This window comes from Castor canadensis, chromosome 5 (genome assembly GCF_047511655.1).
Source record: "Castor canadensis chromosome 5, mCasCan1.hap1v2, whole genome shotgun sequence".
Classification (NCBI taxonomy): Eukaryota; Metazoa; Chordata; class Mammalia; order Rodentia; family Castoridae; genus Castor; species Castor canadensis.
The window spans coordinates 101,269,711-101,293,524 of NC_133390.1; the positions used below are offsets into that span (position 1 = coordinate 101,269,711).

Here is a 23,814-nt window from a genome sequence, read left to right on the forward strand (position 1 = left end):
TCACTCGCGCGCCTCAGCAGGAAGCTCAAGCTCAGCTTAATCCCCACCCAACCTGCGGGTCTGGTTTCCCGTGTAAATGGAGCTTGGCTGCTCTTGGGAAAGCTGCTCCTGCGGCCGGGGTGGGTCCCCACAACTCATTCTCCATCTACCCAGCAGTTCCCTTGAGACATCCTTTCAGCCCAGAGACCCTACATTCCCACGTCGGACCCCCACCCTCTTCCTTCCTCGGCTCCATTGCCTCCGCCCTGTATGGGTGAGGCGGCTGCGAACCGACCCTGCCCCGCTCTGATTGGTGCAGGTGAGATCTGGCTCCGCCCTTCTTCTCCTTTCCGTGCTCAGTCTCTCTTCATCTCAACTCCTCCCGCAAAAGCAGGGAACTCTTTTACCATTGGCTAGAAGTGTCCCCACCCATCGCCTTAGGCTTCCTCGCACGGCCTGCCGGGAAGTGTAGTCTCGCGACGGCAGGAATTGTCGACAACCCTGGCGAATGAGACTACGAGTCCCCATAGAGCCCTGCGCGACTCCGGCTGGGCAGGATTCCGGACAACGCCTGGTTCCTCTCGGGTCCTTCCGGCGTCGCCGGAGTGAATTGATCCGGGAGTTGAAGAGGGCTCCAAAGGTGGGAAGTGAAGTCAGTCCCTCAGTTGCCGGTAAGATGTGCATTTTCTGTTCCTTTCGCTCCTAGCTCCGCAAGGAGCAAAAGAGCTCTGGGGTCACCCGGGCACCGTGGCTGGAGTCCTCGGGCTTGGTGCCGGCAGGCGGAGCGGACGGGGCTGGGAGTGGGGCCCTATGGGCGTAAGCGAGGTTAACCCTACGCGTGTGGCGTAAAGCGGGTTTGTAAATGCCGCCTGCTCGGCCCGGGCCTGGACGCCTCCAGGAAGTCTGCTGTCGATGGGGGCGGAGGGGAAGGGCGAGGTTGGCCTCCGGTGTCCCCGAGAGGGGAGAGGGCGGATGTGCTTGGGGCGGGGTCCTCCAAAGGTGTGGCTGGGGGCGGAGAGGTGAGGCTGCTGTTTTTCCCGTGCTTTATAAGTCAGCTGGGGAAGGAGTGGGGTAAGGGAGGGGTGCTAGGGAGTTTGCTCTTGGGGGTGACTCGGGTTATGCCCTTTGAGGGACGAGGTGAGTTGAAGCGGGAAGAGCCAAATGTTGACAGATCCACGGATCCAGTTCTAGTTTTCTGATGTGTCTTCTGTAAGAAGGTAATTTTTTCCTAACCAGAAAGGCTTGACCCTTTTAGCTGTAGCACTTAGGATGTGTTTACTTCTGAACAGTTTTCAAAGCGCTTTCACTTTAGGATGCTGATGAGGAAACTGAGGGAAAAAAATGATGTGCCCAAGGTCACACACCCAAGGGACAATTATTAAAGTCCAGGATCTCAACCAGAGAGCTGCCGCCTGAGAAAGAAAGAGAAGGGAGGTGGGTTGTGTTTTTTCCACAGAGCGGAGGAAGTTGTAAAGTAAAGGTAAAGAAAAAAGTTGTAAAGTAAAGGTATTTAAGAAAAATAGAAAGGATCAGCTTCAACTTAGATTTTTCTTTTCCATTTTATTCGGGTCATATTAATTGATAAACTCCTTCCACATCATTTTTAAGTATAATGTTTAACACTAAGAATATTCTTTTCCCTTCCTACCTTTCATTTTGTAAAAACGAGATCAGTAGGGTTGGAATTCTTTCACAAAGCTCACTTGGCACTTTTTTTTTCAAATGGAGCATCAAGGAGCGCTTCTTATGCTTATTACTTAAAAAGAAGGTATGTTGCATTTCTTGTTGCATTTTTTGTTTGAGCTTTTTACTTTTCCTTCATATGCTATGTTTGGGGTGCACTCTGAAAATAATGTTGTTAACAATTTGCTTAAGTTTTAAATGCAAAAACATTTTCCAGGATTAGAGGCATTTTACTCCTCTGGTTGAAGTTAATATGATTGAGGTTTAATATCAATTTTAAAGTAGAAGGAAAAGTATGATACTTTAGAATGAAGTAAAATCGAGAATAATATAACACCATAGGTAAAGTAGTATACAGGTAAGAAAGAAACAACTAAAGAAATGGAAAAATTATGGGGGGATAACTGACTTTGGACTAGACTAAAAGTGTACAGTAGTTTGGGTAGGTCATAAACTGGATATAAATCAGTGAGGCAAAGAATGTTAATGTGTTTTCTAGATGACAGTGTAGGCAGTAAGAAACAAGTTCTTCTAACTGTCATGAAGTTATATTGTTATGGAAAGTCTTTTGAACTAAGAGGAAAATTTGAAAAGAAGTAAAATTAACATAGAGTACTTGTTCTACATATGTTAGTTTCTGTCTTTGGTTCAGTCCTGTTACCATGAAGTTCTCTTAATCTGTGAGGTCCATTATAGTTTCTATTATTTCATATATTTGGGATGGCTGAGTGATGTTTCTACTGTATTTATTGTCTTTTGATCACATGCTAGAGTTCACTGAATAATGTATACACTTGTGTTTTTATTGTAGATTGCCACCTACCAACATCCACATTTGTTCTTATCAGGGGCCTTCTGTCAGCTTTTGGAGGACTTAGGACATATAAGTCCTCCTAAGTCTCTTAAGTATATAAAGTGTATAAGAACAAGGGCTTATTTATAATTGTCATCCATAGGTAGGATAATTGAGTACCTGTTTACAAAGAATGGAAGAGGCTCATACAGGTTAAGTGACTTGCCCAAGAACATGTAACTTGTAACTGTTGGGACCAAGTTATAATCCGGGTCTCAGACTACAGTTGCTTAATAATATGAAGTAAAACCTTAATTCCCTTAGATCATTTATTTTATGCAAGAAAAAGACTGATGCTTACATACTTAGTTATTATTACCCTCTTACTCTGTTTAATTTTGCTAATTTCTCTTTTGTCTCCTACATAGCTCTCCATCCTTATCTCCAGCATTTTTCATTTATCTTGCCTTTCAGTTATTATATGCATAAACTTCTTCCTGACAGAGGGACCTTTTTGTATTTTATCTTATGGACTGTCTTTCTGCCTGGTCTGTTTTCTCCTCCCTTTCTCAAATCTGACTAAACTCACTCAGATTTTAAGTCTTAGTTTAAAGGTTGTACCTCGAGGCGCTTTCCCTGGGTTTCTCCTTCCCAAAACCAGAGGAAGTTCCCACTATTTCTTCCCTATACTCTGTGTTCCTTTTACCATCATCACAATAGGAATTTAATTATTTCTACATTTATTTGATAAATATTTGTCTTCTTCACTAAAAGTTTCCTGAGCAAGGCCTTCTCATTTGTCATGTGTCTTACCCCACTACTTTATACCACCTGGCACAGTGTAACTGTTCAGTAAATATTTGCTGAATGAATGAGTACGTTCATGCATAGTGCCTCCAGCACTCTGCTAGGGACAGAAATACATTTAATAAAACAGATATGCTTCCCTCATGGCCAATTAATGAAAAAAAAAAATGAACTTTTCGAATGAACTAAAGTTTAGAAAATTTAGGTTAGATACAAAGGAGTTAATGCCAGGAGCTTAATATAGCTTGCAGAAAGATGTTTTATTCTTTTTTTTTTTTTTTTTTTTTTTTTGTGGCACTGGGGCTTGAGCTCAGGGCCTTCACCTTGAACCACTCCACCAGCCCTATTTTTTTGTGTCTGAAGGGTTTTTTTGAGATAGGGTCTCATGAACTATTTGCCCAGGCTGGCTTCAAACCAAGAGCCTCCTGATCTCTGCCTCCTGAGTAGCTAGGATTATGGGCGTGAGCCCCACCGGGCACCTGGCTTATTCTTTCTTGAAGATTTCTAAAATCCAGATAAATACTTACCTTTGTGGAAATATAAAGGAGTCATTTCCATTTGTAGCAAAATTTCTGTATAATAGAGCATTTTGGAGACCTTGTTCCTGTCCTGCTTTTTGGCAGGCTGTGTTCATTATAACAAAATATAGACATGGATGAAGAATGGACTCACCATTCTTCTCTCTTATTATCTCATTTTTGTTCTCAAAACAGTTATTTAGGTAGTAGTAACATTTACTCTTTATAGCTGAGAACACCAAGGATATAAGAAATTTACTTGTTAAATTACAAGAACTGAGGGAAAAGATAAGTATTGGAACCAAGGTTTGAATCCAGATCTGTCACCCTGCTTTTTCCTTTCTTTTTGTTTTTAGCAATACTTTCAGTGAATTTTCCTTTAGGATCGCTTGAGTCAGAGGTGGAGACTTTGGAAAATTAGTTCTTATTTCACAGGAGCTTGTAATTTGGGCTTAAGGCAATATCTTACTTGCTTTAAAGGTAAATACTTAGAGAAGTAAAATGTCATCATTTAAAAAATATGCAAAAACAATTTCAGGAATATATTAGGTTTACTTTTGGTCTTGAAAACATTCTGTAATTTTTCACAATACCACACTAATGGAGTGAAATACATTCATCAGTCTTGAGTTTCTGTAGCCAGTTACTTTTGTGGATTTACTGATTCACTCTCCCACAAGAGATTGTCCAAAAGTGTTTAAGGATATTTGGCTTGAAATTCTGTAATCTCAGTTTTTATAATGAATTATGTCTTTGCTAATTTCTAAGCTTACTTTTTAAAGTGTGTCCTGATGTTATTTGAATCTTGAATAAAAATTGCATGTTTACCTAATATAACCAGTCTGCAGGAGATAAAACTAAGCTACTGCTTCTTAAATGTTGCTAGACCAGAGAAGCTATTATGATAGGTAATGTTACTAAGAATCTTACCAATTACATGATTTTTTTCCCCTAATATAAACTATAAATGTGATTTAGAAGGGTTTTTTTGTGATTCTGGGGTTTGAACTCAGGGCCTCTCACTTGCTAGACTGGCACTGTATTACTTGAACCACTCTACCTTCTGTTTTACATTTAAAAGACAGAGTTGCAGTGTTAGGCTTATCTGCACAGTGCACACAAATAAAGCACTTTTGTTGAAACAATTAGAAATAATTTATTTGCTGAAAGGTAACTCGTTTGATGGTTCATTTTTGTATGAAGATGGAAATTTTAGAGTTTCTAATCTTGGATGTATCATTGCAATCATGATTTTCAAGGTCACTTACATTTTAGGTATGGGGAACCATTTTATTTTAATCTCATTGTTCCACAGTTGCTTTTAGATTAGATTGGAGAAGGAAAGAAAGAGAGAGAAGAAAAGAAAGTTAGTTTTATTAGCAAACATGAGTTATTGGTAACAGCAATGTAACATACACAATTACTTCAATTTACTCAGTCAAGCCAGTCCCTTGGAAATAAGTTTACCAGTGGTAGTCTGAATGCCACAGTAATAATCCTTTGGTTCACTTACTTATATATTTATTGAGAATATATAAGTGAATTAAATCTATTTTGGGGTGAGGTGGAATCTAATATAACTAATGTTTATTGAGCACTTGCCAAGCCTCCTGCCACACATTTTATGTGATCTCATATAATCCTTACAAGAACCCTAAATGGTAAAGTCACTATTATTCCCAATTTATGTATGAGGAAACCAAAGTACAGAAGGGTTAAGGAACCTGCCCAAGGTCACAGGACTAGTATTTGCTAGGAATTAAGGTTTGAATTTCAACTGGCTAACTGAGGAGACCAAGTTTTTTATAATTCTGGTAAGAATGGTTCTAGTAATTGAAAGCCAGTTAACATTAGAGTTGCAGTTACAAAGAACTTCTGTCTTAAATTCTAAGGTCAGTGGGGCGGGCAAAAATTACTTAATACTCAAATTTACTTAAAAAAATGCATTAGGAAGTTAACACAGTAGAGAGTAACAGTTTCAATACATCCAGTATTCTGTGTCTAGAATAGATTACTTTTCCTCTGACTGCTACATGAAGTATTTGGTTTGTTATTCAGAGACTGTTGGAGAAGAATTTGCATATTGTAATGCAAGAATCACATCAATATTAGGAGCTGCTTATTGTGAAAGGCCCTGTGACCATGAGTCTTAAAGTCAGTCTTGGGGAATCTCTTACCTCTCAGTCTTGGGCTTAAGTAAAATTATGATCATCTATGTATTTGAGTAGTTAATTTTTTGGTTTTTTTCTTCAAAAACATGTTAAGAGTGTTCATTGACCTTAGTGTATATTATAATGTGATGTAAGTAGGAGTGTTAGCAGAATTGCAACCTGACATGTCACTGTCTTTCTTTACTATCTTCCCTGTAGGACTGCACACCTTCAGGGGCATGGACTGTGTCTGACTTTTCATCAGTGCATCTCCAACTAACACCGTTGGTGACTTAGACTATGCAAAGTTCTGTGATAGGGACTAGGAGATCATAAAAATGGATAAGACTTCTATTCAGGGAGTTTATTCTTCAGCAGATAGATCATTTCTCTGGTATTTTAGTCGTTTAAATTATTAAGTACTTCCACTGGAATTAATTCATTTGATAATTTTGTCCTATAGAGGAAAGGGGGGAAAATAATAGTTTCTTTAACTTAGCGTCTGGTTCCCTAGCACTGAAAATTGTCTCCCTTCTTTATTCAGCCATTCTGTTTTACTTCAGGATGACCTGAAATCCAGCTGAGATTGGATTTAAGGAATGACAAACCCTAAACTGTTACACCCCTGCTGCCTTCTCATACTTATATAAGGTTAGATTTAAAAAAAAAAAAAAGCCAAGGGAGAATGTTAAATGAGTCAGACCTGGCCTCTAGGCGACAACTGCTCCCTTCAACAGTTCAGGTTGTTGTAAGGCTTTTCTTACTTAATTCCAAAGGATTCTGAGTAATGCTGTGGTCTTTTGTTCAAGAAGTATACATGCTATGTGGATGCCTTTATCCATAGTAAAGTTACCATTTTGGTAGTATTGTCAAAATTTGAGAGATTTCCAAGGTTCAACCTTAATTTTGGTGTTCTCCCTTAATAAAATGAAATGACGTTTTGCAAAGTGAAGGTTACTAAAGGAACTGTAAATACATTATAAGAAGCTAACCATTCTATTGCCCTCATTTCTTCTTGTGACTAATAGCATTTATATTTGAGATCTGTTGAGAGCAAAAGCTGAAGTTAAATGGCATCACTGAGAAAGAACTTTGGCCTCATTAACATCTAGTGTTAAACAAATGAGCCAGGGGCAATTTGCTATTTGGAGCTAAAGATTTTATCAACTTTCAGAGTGCCTTGTGGCAATATTTTTGGTGCCAAGAAATCTTCTAAAGAAAATACATACTGCACATTGTAGAGGACCTCGGGCAATTTGGAGTCATTAAATGAAAAAATAGGTATCTTAAGTGATAAGGAACAAGTCATTGCCCCCCAGGGTGGTTGCAGATTCTTTAACTTGTACTTTTAAGTTGGGCACCGGTGACTCACACCTGTAATCCTAGCTACTCAGGAGGCAGAGATCAGGATGATCTTGGTTTGAAGCCAGCCAGGGCAAATAGTTCTTGAGACCCTATCTCGAAAAACCCTTCACAAAAATAGGGTTGGTGGAGTGGCTCAAGGTGAAGGCCCTAAGTTAAAGCCCCAGTGCTGCAAAAAAATAAATGAATATAAATTGTACTTTTCAGTATTGAGACTATAAGAATGATCACCCTGCTCCAGGGTGCAGCATCACCGTTACAGGTAATTGTCCTCATTTAGAAGGGTAGTCTGTCCTGCAAGTCTCCACTGTTCCTATGGGAAGTTTCAGTTCCTTGTTATTAAGATGTTACCAGTCTGTCCTTTCTGGAATCCCAGATCATCACAAAGTGACTGTAAAGAGAATGGCTTAGAGCAAAGACAGGAAGTGGAGGCTTGGATGCTAAGTTTCTCCTGTTTTTAGTTAATTTGTGGGCTCAAGTAAGGAGTCAGTGCTTTTCAGCAAAAGCAGTTTAAGCACCTCTTACATGAAGGCTTAAATTTATTTAAATTTCTAAGGAATTTTAAAGGAAAACCTTAACATTGGAGAAATTAAAACAAGACTGCATACTAATAAAAAGGAAAATAGCCGTGAACCTCAGTTAAATACTGTGTGACTGTTCTGTTATGCCCTTGATTCAAGAGCTACTGCATGGGGAACCTCATGTGTAAGACAGCACATTTATTTTTATTGTCCTCCAACAAGTGTTTTCACTTGAATTTTATTTAGATCAGGATTTAACAAAAAAATTAGACACTGGAATAGAAAAGAACAAGAGAGTTGCCATAACTAAGAGATTTGTATCCTCCTTAACCGGCTGTTTCCAGTGTCTTAGGTTCTTGTTTCCATTTTCCATCAGCCAGTTCAGAGGGAATGAGCTCTTTACTTCTGTTGTCGACTTTTGAGTATCCTGTATGGATAATCACATTCTATGAATTGTCTCTAGATTAATCTTTGTCTCCAATAATATTTGGAGTTTGCTGCGCTACTCAGCCTGCTCTGGGCCACAAATTCCTTTAAGTTGATACATGTACATTAAGAGTAAAAGGGTAATTTGAACACCATAGTTGTAAATAGTTTCCTGGTGCATGTGATGATCAAATTCTTTTGACTTTGAATGCAATATGTGACTTTCCTCTAGTGGCCCAAATTTATGCCTCCTTTGTGACAAGTGCTGTGACATTGTGATACCACTATTACAGTGATAATCTAATTCATTTTGCATGCTGTATAAGGTCATGAATAAGGTGAGGCAAGCAAGCCAGATAGGTTCCAAAAGTAAGGAAGATGCTTATTCTCCATGTAATGCAAGTCAGAGTTTGTGTACTAGGCTTCTGTTTGCCTTATTACCTTAGTTGCAACCCTGATACCATGTCAGATTCTTACTGTAGCAATATGAACTGAATGCTTTTGAGGATGTCAGCCACTATAGTGTTTTGAATACACTTAATACTCTTAACATTCCTTTAAGATGAGGGCTTCAATCAGTATTTCAATTAATTTTTCAATGAGTCAAGTGTTACCATCTAGCTGAGCAAAAATTCAAACTCAGGTCTTTCTGTTTCAAATTAAGTACTTATTTCCTGCTCTTCACTGTCCATCTGTGTGTAGAAAAACATAATTACATCCTGATTCACTTTATGGACTTGTGCTAAGAAACTGTACTCTCCAAAATATGTAAGTTTGTGCATCTGACATGATACAGTTAACTCTTAAGATGAGTCAGAGGTCTCAGCAGTACCAATTTAAAGATGCACCACCTTGTATTGCTGCGTGCCTTAGAGTGACCATTGAATCAGAACTACATTCCTGTGTCAGTGTCAAAACCCTTCTACATGAAGTTTGGAGGTCTTAGCTGTAGGCCAATAATTTGAAGTGGTTTTGTTTGGCAGACTACAGAACATGTACAGTACAACAGGCTATAATAGCATAGCTGTGTTTTATGTTAACATGTCTGCTATTCTGTTTTGTTTTTTAATGGGAATTCTTCTGGACTTTCTTGTTTAATTCCGGGACTCCTGGAATTGCAAGGCAAGTATTCTACTACTTGAGATACACCCTGGCCCTTTTTGCTTTATTTTTCAAGTAGGGTCTCACTTTTTACCTGGAGCCTGCCTCAGACTAAGATCCTATAGCCTCCTGTACAGCTGGGATCATAGTTAACTGCCATCCCACCAGCTTATTGGTTGAGATGGGTCTTGCTGACTTTTTGCTCAGGCTGGCCTCAAGCCTGGATCATCCACATATCCTCTCCCTAGGACCTGAGATTGCACCTGGCCTTGGACTTGTATTTCTAAATCTTGGAAGTTGGAGGTGGGACTCAATGATATGCAATGGCTGTTTTCACTTTAAAGTTACTTTAAATTGCTACCATCTTACACATGAGAAAACTGTACTAACCTCTTTAGTAACAGTGCTCTTAATGTTGCAAGGTATAATTGAAACATTCCTGTTCCTATTTTCCTTTAGATGACATGAATTTTGACGTCTTTCTTAGGATCTTAACTCTTTTGTGGTAGACCTGTCACCATAACAAAATACCTTTGATAATCAGCATCTTTATAAAAGGTTTATTTTGTCTCACAATTTCGGAGGCTTTCAGTCCATGATAATTTGGCGCCATTGCTTTGAGCCTTTGGTGATGTAGTACATCATGGCAGGAACACGTGGTGGAGCCTCACCTCATAAGCCAAAGAGCAAGGAGGAAGCCTGGGGTCCTGTAGTCTCCTTAAAGGGCATACCTCCAATGACCTAAGGGCTTCCCACTAGGGCCCATGTCTACAGGTTCCACCATCTCCCAATATCACCACCTTAGAGCCCAAGCCTTTAACACATACGCCTTTGGGTGACATTTAAGGTCCAACTCTTAATTCTTCTCTCCTGGCCCCTAAAGGTTTTATGCCTATGTCATAAGGCAAAATGCATTCAGAGTCCCAAAGCCTTAGTTCTTTCAGCCTTGCTTGATAGTCCCAAGTCGTAAGGCTCCAGAGACACTCTGGGCTACTGAGCTGTAAGCTATAAAAATTAAGAACAAAGTTATATACTTCTAAGATACAATGGTGGGACAAACACAGGTTTATATTCCCATTCCAAAAGAGAGGAGTAGAGGAATAGAAAAGAGGGATCTGTACGAGGCACAAGCAAAACCCAGCAAGGCAAATGTTAAATCCTAAAGTTCCATATCCAGTATCCTGAGCATACTGCAGTAGAATGTGGGCTCCCAACGGCTTGGGCAGCCCCACCACTACAGTTTGGTGGCTGCGGCCCACATGACCATTCTCGGACTGGCTCCGCTTGCTCTCTGGTAAGCCTTGTACATTGCTGGGGACTTGTTTGCAAGCTTCACCTTCACTTTGCACAGCTCTATGCATTGCCATGGTGAGGGCTGCCTCCAGAAATTCTGAGGCTGTGACATTGCAATGCCTGCCCTCCTAGACTTTCTTTTAAAATCTGGATTCAAACTAAATGACCCATAACTCCTGCATTCTGTATACATGGAAAATAGCATCAAGTGGAGTGTGCCAAGGTTTGCCCCCCAATCCTGAGCTGTACCTGGACCTGTTTGAACCACAATTTCAACTGCCTGAGTGCCCTTCTGGCTGAAGGAAAAATGAATCCTAGGAAAACAATTCCCTAGGCAGTCCTGGGCTGGCAGGGTTCCCCAGGGCTTTTTTCTAAAGATTCTGCTCCGGGAATTCTTTGCAACAAATTTGCATTTCTAAGCCTTTGGGCTAGTGTTGGGTGCTGTGACCTTCAAATTCCTAAGATGCTTGAGGCATCTTTTCTATTTTCCTGGTGCAGAGTCCTTGACTTTTTATCCCTACTAGCATCTGCACCCTCTGGCTATGCCTTTACACATGCTTCTTTTCTGGAAAAGTTGGGAATTTTCTAAATCTTTCCACTTTGCTCCTCTTTGCTTCTGATTCTCACAGAAAGTTTGACTATCAGCAGCCAGTAAATTCCATACCACTTCCTGAGCTGCTTTGCCATCTTGAAATTTCCTCCACCCGATAAACTAGTCTATCACTTTTAAGTTTGGTCTTCCACAAAATATTAGAATGAACAAAACACATCTTTACATTTTTTATGGCTTTTTTTTTTTACTGTGATAGAACAAGGATAGCCTCTATTCCAGTTGCTAATAGAGTGCTCCTTTCCATTTGAAATCTAATCAGCTTGGTCTTTTTATTGGCTGCATTTGCAAACTCACCAGTTAGTTCTGTTTTACAGCATTCTATGCTTTCTCTTGCCTGCTCCTCTGAACTTTTCCAAACTTCTGCACACCACTTCCAAAGAATCTTACATACAGTCTCATGTATAGGTATAGTCAGCAGCACCATTTCTTGGTACCAGTGTTCTATGTTAGTTAGCTTTCTACTACTATAGCCATACCTTCTAAGAAGACAAAGTTTATTTTGTATCACATTTTTGAATCCATAGTCCACAGGGCCTGTAGTGATGCATCATGGGATGGTGGGAGTGTATTACAGTGCAAGACAGTGCAAAACCGCATAAAGTCACAAGCCAAGGAACAAAGGGATAGAGGAAGCAACGCCATAGTCCCCTTTCAGGTCATGCGTGGGCCTTTGTGGAGCATTCAAAATCCATACTGTAGCCCCTCTGTAAAAAATAAAGTTTGAAGTGACTGATTTGTAAGCATATGTTTAGAATTGAGTCTGTTTGCCAGTTAAGGAATACTTACATATAACAGACACACTAAGATTAGCAATTGAATGATAAAATAAGTGAAGTTAAATTCAGAACACTGTTACAGTTAGGCATTTTTTTCATCATGAGGCATTGTGATCTAATTTACCAATACTATCTCTTTACAAAGACATTTAACTCAACTTTCCAGTGTTTTAGTTAGAACTTCTGTTACTTAGTAGCTTAGCAAGCACGTGTTTTTCCAGTCCTATTTACAAACACATGGAAGACTATATTTTCTGGTTTTGTATTTACAAAAGAAAATTAAAAAATTTTTATTTTGAAAATAAGAACCAGTTTGAACCAGTTGGTGGTATCCAGTACCTGCAAAATGGGGCTTAACCAATGGGCACCTTTCCAAATTTGATTCAGTAGATTGGACTTTCCAATATGACAATTTACTACGAAATGTGTACTTTAATATGAAGACTTCATGGCTTGGTTTATAAATTATATCCTTTTTAAACTACACATCTTTGAGTATACAAGTTAAATGTCACCCATCTTAAAAATGAAACTAATGGATAGAGAGGTAAGATGACTTCAGAGACAAGGTGGCTTATAAATAACAGGACCAAAATTTGTGCCTATGTTTTCAGACTTTAATTCTTTTTGGAGCAGTACTGGGGTTTGATATCAGGGCCTTGCCCTTGCTAAGAAATCGGTCTACCACTGGAGACATGCCCACAGCTCTTTTTTGCTTTAGTTATTTTTCATATAGGGTCTTGTACTTTTTGTCCTTATCCGGCCTTAGACTGTGATGCTCTTACCTTTGCCTCCTGCAGCTAGGATTATAGGCATGCACCACCACGCCTACCTTTAGACCTTAATTCTTATGCTTTTCTTCATATTTCTTTGTACTTTTATATTTTGAAAAAGTAGGGGAAAATATATGTGTATATACATACATGCACACACATATTGACAAAGTGCTATGTACTATACTTATTATTAATGAAAGATTATTTGTGGATGTCCCTAAATGCAACATTCTATATAACTACTAACCTGACAATAGTATATATTCAGGATTGTTAAGCTCCACATAACCTTATTAAAACATAAAACTGTGGAAATGAAAGGCATTGAACTATGGAAAATATAATTTGCAAAAAAAGGAGAGAGAGATAAGTATATCCTGACAACTTTAATCTCACTTTGATCTACATAGGATCACTTACTTATCCTATTCTTCTACCTTCTTTCTTTCTTAGCTTGTTTGTTATTTTGAAGTGGCTGTAACAGTGACTTGAGAAAGCCCTAAAAAGATATGAAGGTTGTTATGGCCAACCACAATCTTCCCAGCTTTGTAAAATTGCTGTACTCTTGATATATACAGTCTCGGACTAGTTTCTGTAGGGTAATGATGGGTATGATTCTTGCTACTTCATTGTGGAGTGAAAACAAGGAAGAGTTATTTGAATCAGCCATCTTTTCTGTGGCATCTCTATTAGAATTTGCAAATAGTTGGTGTGATCCGATGAGAGTTGTTTTATTCTTTCTAATATCCCTTGAAACTGCTTCTGAATCTAAAGTGTATACCAGTAATGACATCTTAATATCATTGAATTTTAGAATACTAAATCGTTTCAAGTGCTGTAGTCGCCCCCTTTTTCTTTCTAATGGAGAAATTAAGCTGGTGAATGATTAAGTGGAGTTTCCAGGAGGAAACATGCACCTCTTTCTAGATACTTAAACTTAATTTACAAGTATCCTGAGGCTGGCCTTAGCAGCTTATTTTTCTGATTTTCTAACCACTATTCTTAGCCTACCAGTGATCCCAGTGATCCCACCCTGCCCTGTTCATGAGAATCATCTGAGTTACCTGTTAAGAGTAGATTTTAAGAATAGATTTCTGAACCTTTCCTTAGAGGTTTTGAATGAGTAGGCTAGGGAAGAAGTATTTTTAATAAGTTCTGAAATAATTGTGATGGCTTAGGTCTTTCCACTCTTGGCAACTGAAGCACTTGTGTACTTTCTCATAGAGAAGACTTATATTCTGCTAAAAGCTGTTTCTTGCTTATATATAAAGCAAGTTAACCTGTGTAAGAAATTTTTGCACTTTGAGAATCTTGTTAACACCAGTTGTGTCCCCAGGATCTAAGAGATATCCTACTAGTCCTAAAACAAATGCGACATTAAAATTTATAATGTGACTGTCTTGTATGTTTTGTTTATTTTCCTGTAAATTTCTGTTGGAATTCTAATTTTATCTGATGTTATATTTTCTGCTTAATAAGGAAGTGCTTGGGATAGCTAGAAAAGCAAAAACTGGTCAAAGTATTAGCAAGACTGATCAAACTTCAAACTTGTAAACTATCTGTGTGCCTGCTAGCTAGCTTTCTAATGTCTGTCAGAAAAAGAAATACATGTATGAATGGTAACATAAACACATAGGCTGCTCAGTTATTAACCTTTTTAAAATGAATAGTCAGAAGTGTAGAATTTACTTTAGAAGCATTTTCCTACCTAAGAACTACATATACCAGTGCCACGGACTTCTTTCTGTTTGTCCACTTACTTTCATTTTGGAGTAAGTGGTATACAGGCTCTAGAGTTATCTCATGCCCCAGATGGAATGAAGTGAGTCTGTTTCAGGAAATGCTGATTCTGACCTCTGAGATACAATGAGTGTAGCTCTTTAAATGAGCAGACTGGAGTTGGTTGGGCAGGCCAGAAACCCTGATGACTAAGAGTTTAGCAGTTGAGTGGACAGGGAATTTTTTTTTTTTTTTTTTACCTCTTCATTCTAAACAAATGGTAATTGTTTTAAGCTCAGAAAGATTTAAAGCTGATTCATCTTGCATTGGAAATTAGCAGTGTCATTTTGAATATTCAAGGAAATAAAGGTGACAGTTTAAATGAGAAGGTTGCTTATACTCCATTTGTATTGATATCCCCATATCACAGATGATATTTTTCAAGGAAAAATGTTGATGAATAATAAAACAATAAAAAAATAAAAAGAAAAAAGTTGAAAAGTATGCCTTTTCATGGCTCAAGTGGTAGAGTAGGAAGCCCTGAGTTTAAAGCTCAGAATTGTTTAAAAACTAAAAAGTATGCCTTTTGTCTAAGTTCTTATTTACAGTTCTAGTTCTGGTTGGTTTTTGTTTTTTTTTTTTTTTTTGGTTTGTTTGTTTATTTTTGGTGGATGCTAATGAATTCATGTACAAAGCTCACTTTGAACTAAAATTTTTTCCTATATTTAGGCTCCAGTGACTCATACCTGTTAATCCCAAGTAGCTACTTGGGAGGCTGAAATCTGGAGGTTTGGGGTTCCAGGCCAGCCCAGGTTAAAAAGTTTGCCAGGCTGCATCTCAATGGAAAAAAGTTAGGTGTGGTGGCATGTGCCTTTCATCCCAGGTACTGTGGGAAGTCCAAAATAGTAAGAGCACCATACAGGTCAGCCTGGGCAAAAAGTGAGACCCTATCTCAACATTAACCAGAACAAAACTATCTGGAGGTGTGGCTCAAGCTGTAGAGTGCCTGCCTGGCAAAGAGTGAAGCCCTGAGTTCAAACCCCAGTACCATCAAAAAAAAAAAAAAACCCAAAAAACAAAAACCTTTTTTCGCTCTAAAGCTAATGAACACTATGGACTTAGGCTTGTAGTATAGGTAGGAGATGGGAAAGATCACTTTTTAAGGCCCTTCCATTTGTGGGATTTAGAATCCATGTTTCATGGTCGCTTACATGCATGATCAACTCTCACTGCAGAAAATAACTATCTCTCAGCGGGATGCTGCTCAGCTAGAATAATAACTATCCAAGGAAGGATAGTGGACCCTTGATTTTTTCTATAGCAGGCTCTTTGTTGTTTTAGAGTAATTGCAGGTTGCCCATTGAACTATTTCATATGAAGAAGCTTGTGAAGGAATGACAGAAGCGTATTTTCACTAGAATTGAAATTGACAGAATAATTCAGTATTTTAAAAGCTTTATTGGAATCATTGATTTGTAATCTTGTCAAATGCTGTTGAAACTGTGAGTGGTCTTAGTTGGTGAATGTGTTTTCTAAAAAGTTCAGCTGTAAATTGGTCTTTTGGAGCATTTTCCATAGTAAAAATACTAAGTTATTATGTATGATGCAGGCCAGCTACCTATTTAGCCCATAACATTGCAAAAATACTGTTATTTTTGGTTACAATTAAGAGCTGATAATATTGCAAAATTAGTTTTACAGAAGAGACGTTTATTACACACAAGTTTGAGAAAACGTCAGCAGTATTTACAGCAGGTAAAAATTAAGTATTTGAGCAGGTTTACTGTATATAGCTAGAGATGTCAGTAGGAACTCTGAAAGTGACCCTGGACACTTATCCTGATTCTTTGACCACTGCCAGCCTTTATATTTGAAGTCCTCTGCATGCGTGTTAAAAGAGTAAACCAAAAATGATTTCATTGATCCTACTCTGTTAGTATTTCATCTCCTTTTCATTGAGAAAACAGACTTGTCACAGCTCACTCTTTCAGCCCCTGCTGGTTATTTTTGAAGCATTTAAAACTTCTGGTGCACATACACACACAGGGTTTGAACTCAGGGTCTCAACTTGTTAGCCAGCGCTCTACCATTTATTTGAGCCACTCCCTCCACCTTCCTTTACTTTTAGTTTTTTTTCAAATAGGATCTCCCAGTTTTACCCTGGACTGGCCTTAGACTATAATCCTCCTACCTGTGGCCTCCCATGGAGCTGGGACCATATGCTCCCACCACCACACCTGATTTGTTGTTGGGATGGGGGGTGGTCCTCTCTATCTTTTTGTCCTGACTGGACTTGAACTGCAGATCCTCCCTGTCTCTACCTCCCCAGTAGCTGAGATGACAGGCGCAAACCACCATGTCTGGCTTGTTGGTTGAGATAGTATCTAACGTTTTGCCTTTGCTGTCCTCAAACTGTGATCTTGATTTCTCCCTCCTGAGTAGCTGGATTACAGTTGTAAATACCATACTTAGCTTAAACTATTTGACCATTCTTTTTTTGAAACTCCTTATTTTTTAAGACATTTTTTATTAGGATATTCACTATTGGGGGGGATTCATAGTGACAATTCTGATTAGACTTATATTGTACATGATTTACATTGCTCCATCATCTCTCCCCCTTAACCCCCTTCCCACTCCACTTAAAGCAATTGTAAGAGGTTTCTTAGTTCTGTTTCATAAAGGTATGTAAAGTCCATCTACCATATACTGTCATCTTAATCTCTTCTTCCTTCATCCTCCCCCCTTCTACGAGTATCCTCCCCCCCACTGTACCTATTTTATAGTCCAGTCCTGATTTTCGTTATTAATATTTAAGTTGATGTTCAGAGGGCTATCTCAGTGCATGGCCATTGTGGGAATAACTTTACTCTGGTCTGTTCAACCCTTTCCTTTACTCTCCCTTACCCCTTTACCTCACAACCATCATGTTTCAAAAGTTTTCAGTACACATCCTTATATTCTCTCCCTTCACATCTTAACATTATGTGATATTACTGGTGCTCTACCATTCTCTATTCCTTTCCCTCTTTCCCTGAGATCGATAGAGTAGTTGCACTGTTACAAACATGTTTGACATCTGAGTTTGTGGATGATCATGCTTGTTTTTGTCTATATGTTTATCTTTGGATGTATCTTCCACATATAAGGGAAAACGTGGCTTTTGTGTTTCTGATCCTGGCTTATTTCGCTTTACATAATGTCCTCCAGTTGCATCCATTTACCTTCAAAACATATGTCATTATTCCTTATGGCTGAGTAATACTCCCTTGTATATCTATACCACAGTTTCTTAATTCACTCATCAATTGTAGGGCAACTGGGTTGTTTCCAAAGCTTGGCCATTTTGAATAGTGCTGTGATGAACATTGGTGTACAGGTGTCTCTACTGTATCCTGTTTTACGTTGTTTTGGGTAGATGCCCAGGAGCAGTATCACTGGATCACATAGGAGTTCTATCTCTAGTTTTTTAAGAAATCTCCATACTGTTTTCCATAGTGGTTGTATTAATTTGCATTCCCACCAACAGTGTATAAGGGTTCCTGTTTTGCCACATCCTCACCAGTATTCATTCTTGTTACTACCCTTGATTCTGGCCATTCTAACTGGGGTGAGATGAAATCTAAGTGTTGTTTTGATTTACATCTCTTTTATAACCAAGGAAATTGAACACTTCTTCATGTATTTACTGGCCATTTGTACCTCTTTGAGAATTCACTGTTTAATTCATGTGCCCATTTCTTCATTGGGGTGTTGATTCTTTGGGGCCTGTGAAACTCCTTATTTTTGTAATGCTAGTTCTCTAGTCCACTTTGCCATAGTAATATACGGTCTCAGTTTCTCATTTTGTTTTTTCTTCTATGGCATTAGCTTTATAGAGTCAGAGACTATGTTGTCTTGGCTCACTGTTCTGTATGTCTATAGGTGACTAATAAAATATTTATTGTGTAAGTGATTTTTCTTCCTAAGTGGAAAAGTAGATTACCAAGTAGTATGTTAAGAATTTGCATCCTACTTCCTCTTGCTTTAGTATTTTGGTCCCACTTACCTCTTAAACTGATATAATAGGTTTTCTGTGTTTTCCCTATCTTTAGCTTCTGGTCCTCTATTCTCCCCTTTATGCTATGACTAAAACAATCTGCTTAAATCAGTTGTAGGATCAGATGATAATTTCCTCTTGTCCTGTGAACTACAATTTAGGAACTGGTCGTTTGTTCTGTAAAATCAGGAAATAACTTCCTTACCATGTACCGCCTATAATCCTAGCTACTCAGGAGGCAGAGATCAGGAGGATTGTGGTTCAAAGATAGCCAGGGCAAATAGTTCACAAGACCCTTTCTTGAAAAACACCCAAACCGCTCCCTCCCCCCACCAAAAGAAAAAACAGGGCTGAAGGAATGGTTCAAGTGGGAGTATGCCTGCGGGCAAGCATGAAGCCCTGAGTTCAAACCCCAGTACCTCCAAAGAAAGAAAAGAATTAATTTCCATGTTTAGAACCACCAGAAATAGGACTAAGCCATAATTAGCTGTTGGTTTCCCCTTCACTGGTAGAACACTAAGCACTTCTCCAATTCGACAGGTTATTGAAGCCTTTAAAGCAGCCTGCTAGGATTTTGATTGCATCTTGCAGACTAAGTTTAGGTCTTTGAAAATTCTGGCACGGATAAATTTTTAATCACTAAGAAGTACAGTAGAATCTGTACTAGTAGTAGAATCTAGTAGGTTCTAAATACATTTGTTCAATTAATGAATAACTTGTGGCCAGTTTCTGTAAGTGGAAGCAGAAAAGGTATTCTTTATTGTCACTTCAAACTTGGTTTTGTGATGTGGGAGTCTCAGATCTTGATTCAGCAAGTCTTGGGCCTCTATGTGTGTGATCTTGGGAAAGTTATTTTTCTCTCAAAAAGCACATTTTCCCAGCCTCTTGAGATAAAATTTCTTATTTTGCTGAATTCCTTTTTCTTTCTTTATATCTTCTCATTTTTCTTTTTTCTTTCTTTCCTTTTTTTTTTTTTTAAGATAGATTTGCACTATATAGCTCAGGCTGGCCTTAAACTTGTGGTCCTTCTGCCTCAGTCTCCAGGATAGGGGCTGTATTGTTACTTTTTTTTTTCTTTTAATTTCCAAGCTACCAGCACCTCTGACATGTTTTTGTTTTTCTCAGTTTTGTGTCAGATTCCCGAAGTTCTAAATACCAAAAAAAAAAAAAAAAAACCCACTGTAAAATTAAGTAATATGTATCTTCCCAAGTAGATCACATTGAATACAATTTTCCCAGTTTTAAGATTTGTCTTAAATCTTTGGTATTTACAAGGGATAAAGTCAGTGAATAAGTAGCAAAAAAAATTAATGAAAATATTAAGCAGCTTAGTTTTTTTTGATTTTTTAATTCTTTAAATTCACTCTACACATGCTTATTCATTAGCTATTTGGTGATTATAATTTTATACATAAATACTATCATTTTGCATCTGGTTGATACTTTTTGTAATTGTATATGATGCAATTAGACATGTCATTTTTCCATGGTGATTCGTGGAAAGCTCACTGCATTAATAAAGTGGGTTCTTGAATCACGGCTTTGTGAAATAGTACCTAACTAGCAAGGCTAGCAGTAGGATAATTTTTGAGTCTACAAAGAAAAGAAGGATGTCGTACTATCCCGGGTTAACAAGCCAGCTTCTCATAAGATAGGAACTCTATACTTTGGAAAGGAAAATAATTGGTATTTGCAGTTTCCCATTAATGTAAATTTCTGTTCCTCCTTTCTTGACAGGTCAGCATATGTTTTGTGCCCCATTCTTTATCACAAAAAAAGAGAAGAAATATTGCAGTGAATGAAGATTCCTCTGCATTTTAGCACTGCTTTTTCTACTGTAGCTGGCTTTTGAATGAGGATGACAATGGAAGAGATGAAGAATGAAGCTGAGACCACTTCTATGGTTTCTATGCCCCTCTATGCAGTCATGTATCCTGTGTTTAATGAGGTAAGTTTGTAAATACTTACAAGCTCTACATTCCCTAATGTCTGCTTCACTTATGTTTGTTCTTTCATATACAAATACTTGTATGAAATGAACTCTGTGTTAGGCATTGTGTCAACATACATGACAGTGGGAAAAAAACCAATCAGACAAGGCATCCCTCTCTGTAGATTAAACAGTACTGAGACAGGTAGATATTGAATAAATGAACACAATTATATAAATTAAAAATTGTTGTAAGGGCTATCAAGTAAAAAAAAAAAAAATCATTAAGAAAGAAAATGGCAGATAGTCTCCATTTTAGGGGTCAGCACAGTTCTCACCAAAAAAGACATGAATCCAAGGACTGAAAGAGGTAAATAGAGTTGCATTCTGGGTAGTCAGGTAGCTGGCACAACAGTCATAGTAATGTTTTGTTAGTAGTGACAAAGCACTTTTTAAAAATTGGTATTTGGAAGGTGCCATTACATCATATATAAAGAAGACATGGTTACTTTTTTTCTTTTTCTTTTTCTTTTTTTTGTGGGACTGGGGTTTGAACTCAGGGCTTTGCACTTGTAAAGCAGGTGTTCTACCACTTAAGCCACATGGTTGTGTCTTACTGGAGGAATTGTCTTGGACTTTACTTAAGTACATTTTTGGGTTTTCTTTTAATTTAATGTGCGAATGTATATAGACAATTCAAGAGGGTGAAGTCCCTTAGAGATTAATCAGTTCTCTCTTTCTCATGGTGATAGAGGCCCTGAACTGCAAAATTACTTTTCTAAAATCTTCTAGGACTAAAATCAAATTTAGGTATTCTGAGTCTGAATTCAGTGACGTTAAGCCTTTTTTTTTTAAAAGGTACAGTAATTTTTTTTCTAATCTTCATCTAATTATCCTTCAAAACCACTTAACCTTATTGTTGCTATTACAACTGGAATCCCTCACCATTTCTAATGACTTTTTGTAAAATATTTTTATTACAGGAAGATTCAAGTCCAGTTTTGATTTGCATTTGCTATATTTTATGATTTTCAGACTTGAGGGCAGTAAACAAGGACTCATTTATCTTCTTCAACAAGAAGATAACAGATTTAGTTGCCAAATCAGACAAACATTTTGGAATTTCAGGCTGTATCGTATAGTGTTAGGTTCCACCATAAAGGAAACTTCAAAATGGTAGCTTGAATAAATTTTTTTTCTTATTATTATTACATAAAAGATTCTGGAATACAAGGCTGCTAATATTATGAATCAGTATCATTAGAAATTCACGTACTTATGTTTTGCTCTACCATCCATTATCAAGATCACCTCAGCATGCAAGATAGCTTCTGAAGCTCCAGCTGTCATGTCCTAAGTTGTTTGGAAGAGAAAAATGTTGGGCGGGATGTGAAGTCCTCCTTCTAGCAGTAGTGCTTTTGGAAGGCCTTCAAAAGATTTCCACATACATCTCATTTACAAGAACTTGGTCTCATGACCAAACCTAGCTCCTAAAAAGGAATTTAGGAGTTTGATCACTAAGGAGGCATCTTTTGAAAACCTGTCCATGTTATAATCCATCATAGTATTGGGGGCTGTCTCTTAGGGCTGGCTTTGCCCATCTACAGCAGCTATCACCAACATGCCAATAATTCCATCATTTTTTGTTGTGATACTTTACTCATTGTGAGTAGCTATTATTAGAAGAAAGTGGTTCAGTTATGTTTGGTAAATACTTAACTGAATGCCAGCTATTTATTTGCTGAGTACTCTACTAGGGTCTGCAGGTATAGAGACAAAACAGGCAGTATGTGTGTTCCAAAGAGTCTGTTAGGGAACACAGATGTTTAAGCAAGTAAGTTGTTTAATTCTTGTACCAGGAATGAGATAAGGAGAAGTCACTGAAAGCTAGTAAGTAATCTGTGTTGGTAGCATTTTTTTTTTTCCAGATCAGTTCCCATGTTTTTTGCCTAAACCCAGCTTGACCATAATCCTCTTGAATAGCTGGAATTACAGGTTGTACAGCACAGTGCCCCGCTTCATTAGTAACTTCTTGGATACACCAAGAACCATTCCGTCCAGAGTTTTCATATTTCATCTTTTCATGCCTCAACACCTTGACTTGGTGGGCTGTTAGGGAAAGTTATTTTGGAGAATTTTCTGTGCTTAACTGTTATTTTGAATCTTTACCTGAGAGGAAGAAAATTGACATTGCAGAGTTTCAGTTTAACCCTCTAGTTAATGAAAAAACAGAAAAATTTTTGTTCTAGAAATTTAAATTATCTTCCTACATACAAAAAAAATGGCTGTGAAAATCTTGATTTTGCAAAAGAGTTATATAGAATACAGGGTTCTAGAAAATTAACTGTTAGAGAAGTTAACTTGCAAGAAAAAGAAATGGCTATGAACAAACTAGTACAGCTCTTCAATAAATAAAGGTAGTGATTTCTCCAGATAAGATCTGTAAACATACATGGCTTAATGGACCCAGCATCAGAGTACATTGCCAGATGATTCAGTTGGTTTAAGAAGTAATTGTTAGTTAGACGTAAAGTTTGAAACTGATTCAATGAGGCAGGTGAGAGATACTGCAGCAAATTGGCATGATCGTACTCACAATGTGAGTTTTCTGATCTAACATTGTAGTGTTCCATTTTTCTTAAAAAATAGTTTCATGTATTCAAAAACATGTTCAAGGTCTAGGGGTGTGAGTAACTGGTAGAGTGCTAGCCTAACATTTTTAAGGCCCTGAGCTTAATCCTCTCAGCACCACCAAAATAAAAATTCGAAACTGTACAGAGTTTAAGAATAATGATAGCTTCCTCTTGACAGATGAAATCTAGGCTTGATGTAGAAATAGAATAAAATAATTACTGCATGGGAAGTGTTTGGTAAAAAAGTGTTTTATTCAGTAAAGTTAGCATTATTCTCTGGCATTCCAGTGTGTTACCGGATGAATTAGACATTGATTTTATCTGTAGTTTAACTGGGAATATACCTATACGTCTACTGATGGAGAAATTATAGGTGAGTTTGGTTTTTGATTCTGTTCTTCTGTACCGTACTGATTTAAATACAAAAATGGTTGTCCAGGAAATGGTATCACAGTAGGGATGAATATTTTACGCTGAAGCTTAAATAATTCACTAAATCTTATTCACAGTGTATCATTAGGAGTTTAAAAGTTTACTTATTTTTACCTTAACATTTGATCCATAATAGCTACAATGATATTCTAGGAAATCATCTTGTAGAAGACTTTTATCCAGTGACATCCTTACACATGGGGAAATACTGGTGTATTTATGGCATTCTGGGAGCCTGAAGCTCACTAGTCTCAATAAAGCTA

The 23,814-nt window shown here is 37.9% G+C and overlaps 1 protein-coding gene across 2 annotated transcripts in view; it reads left to right on the plus strand.

Moving 5' to 3' along the window:
- Positions 1-494: 494 nt before the first annotated feature.
- Pdcd10 (programmed cell death 10) overlaps positions 495-23,814 on the plus strand; it is a 46,515-nt gene continuing 23,195 nt past the window's right edge. The window contains exons 1-2 of one of the 2 annotated variants that reach the window (XM_074073846.1): positions 495-650; positions 20,294-20,504. In XM_074073846.1, the coding sequence (XP_073929947.1) occupies positions 20,409-20,504 (96 nt within the window). In that variant the 5' untranslated portion in view covers positions 495-650; positions 20,294-20,408. Of the gene's footprint in view, positions 651-1,172; positions 1,197-20,293; positions 20,505-23,814 lie in introns of those variants that run through there. The other variant, XM_074073847.1, reaches the window with a different exon arrangement.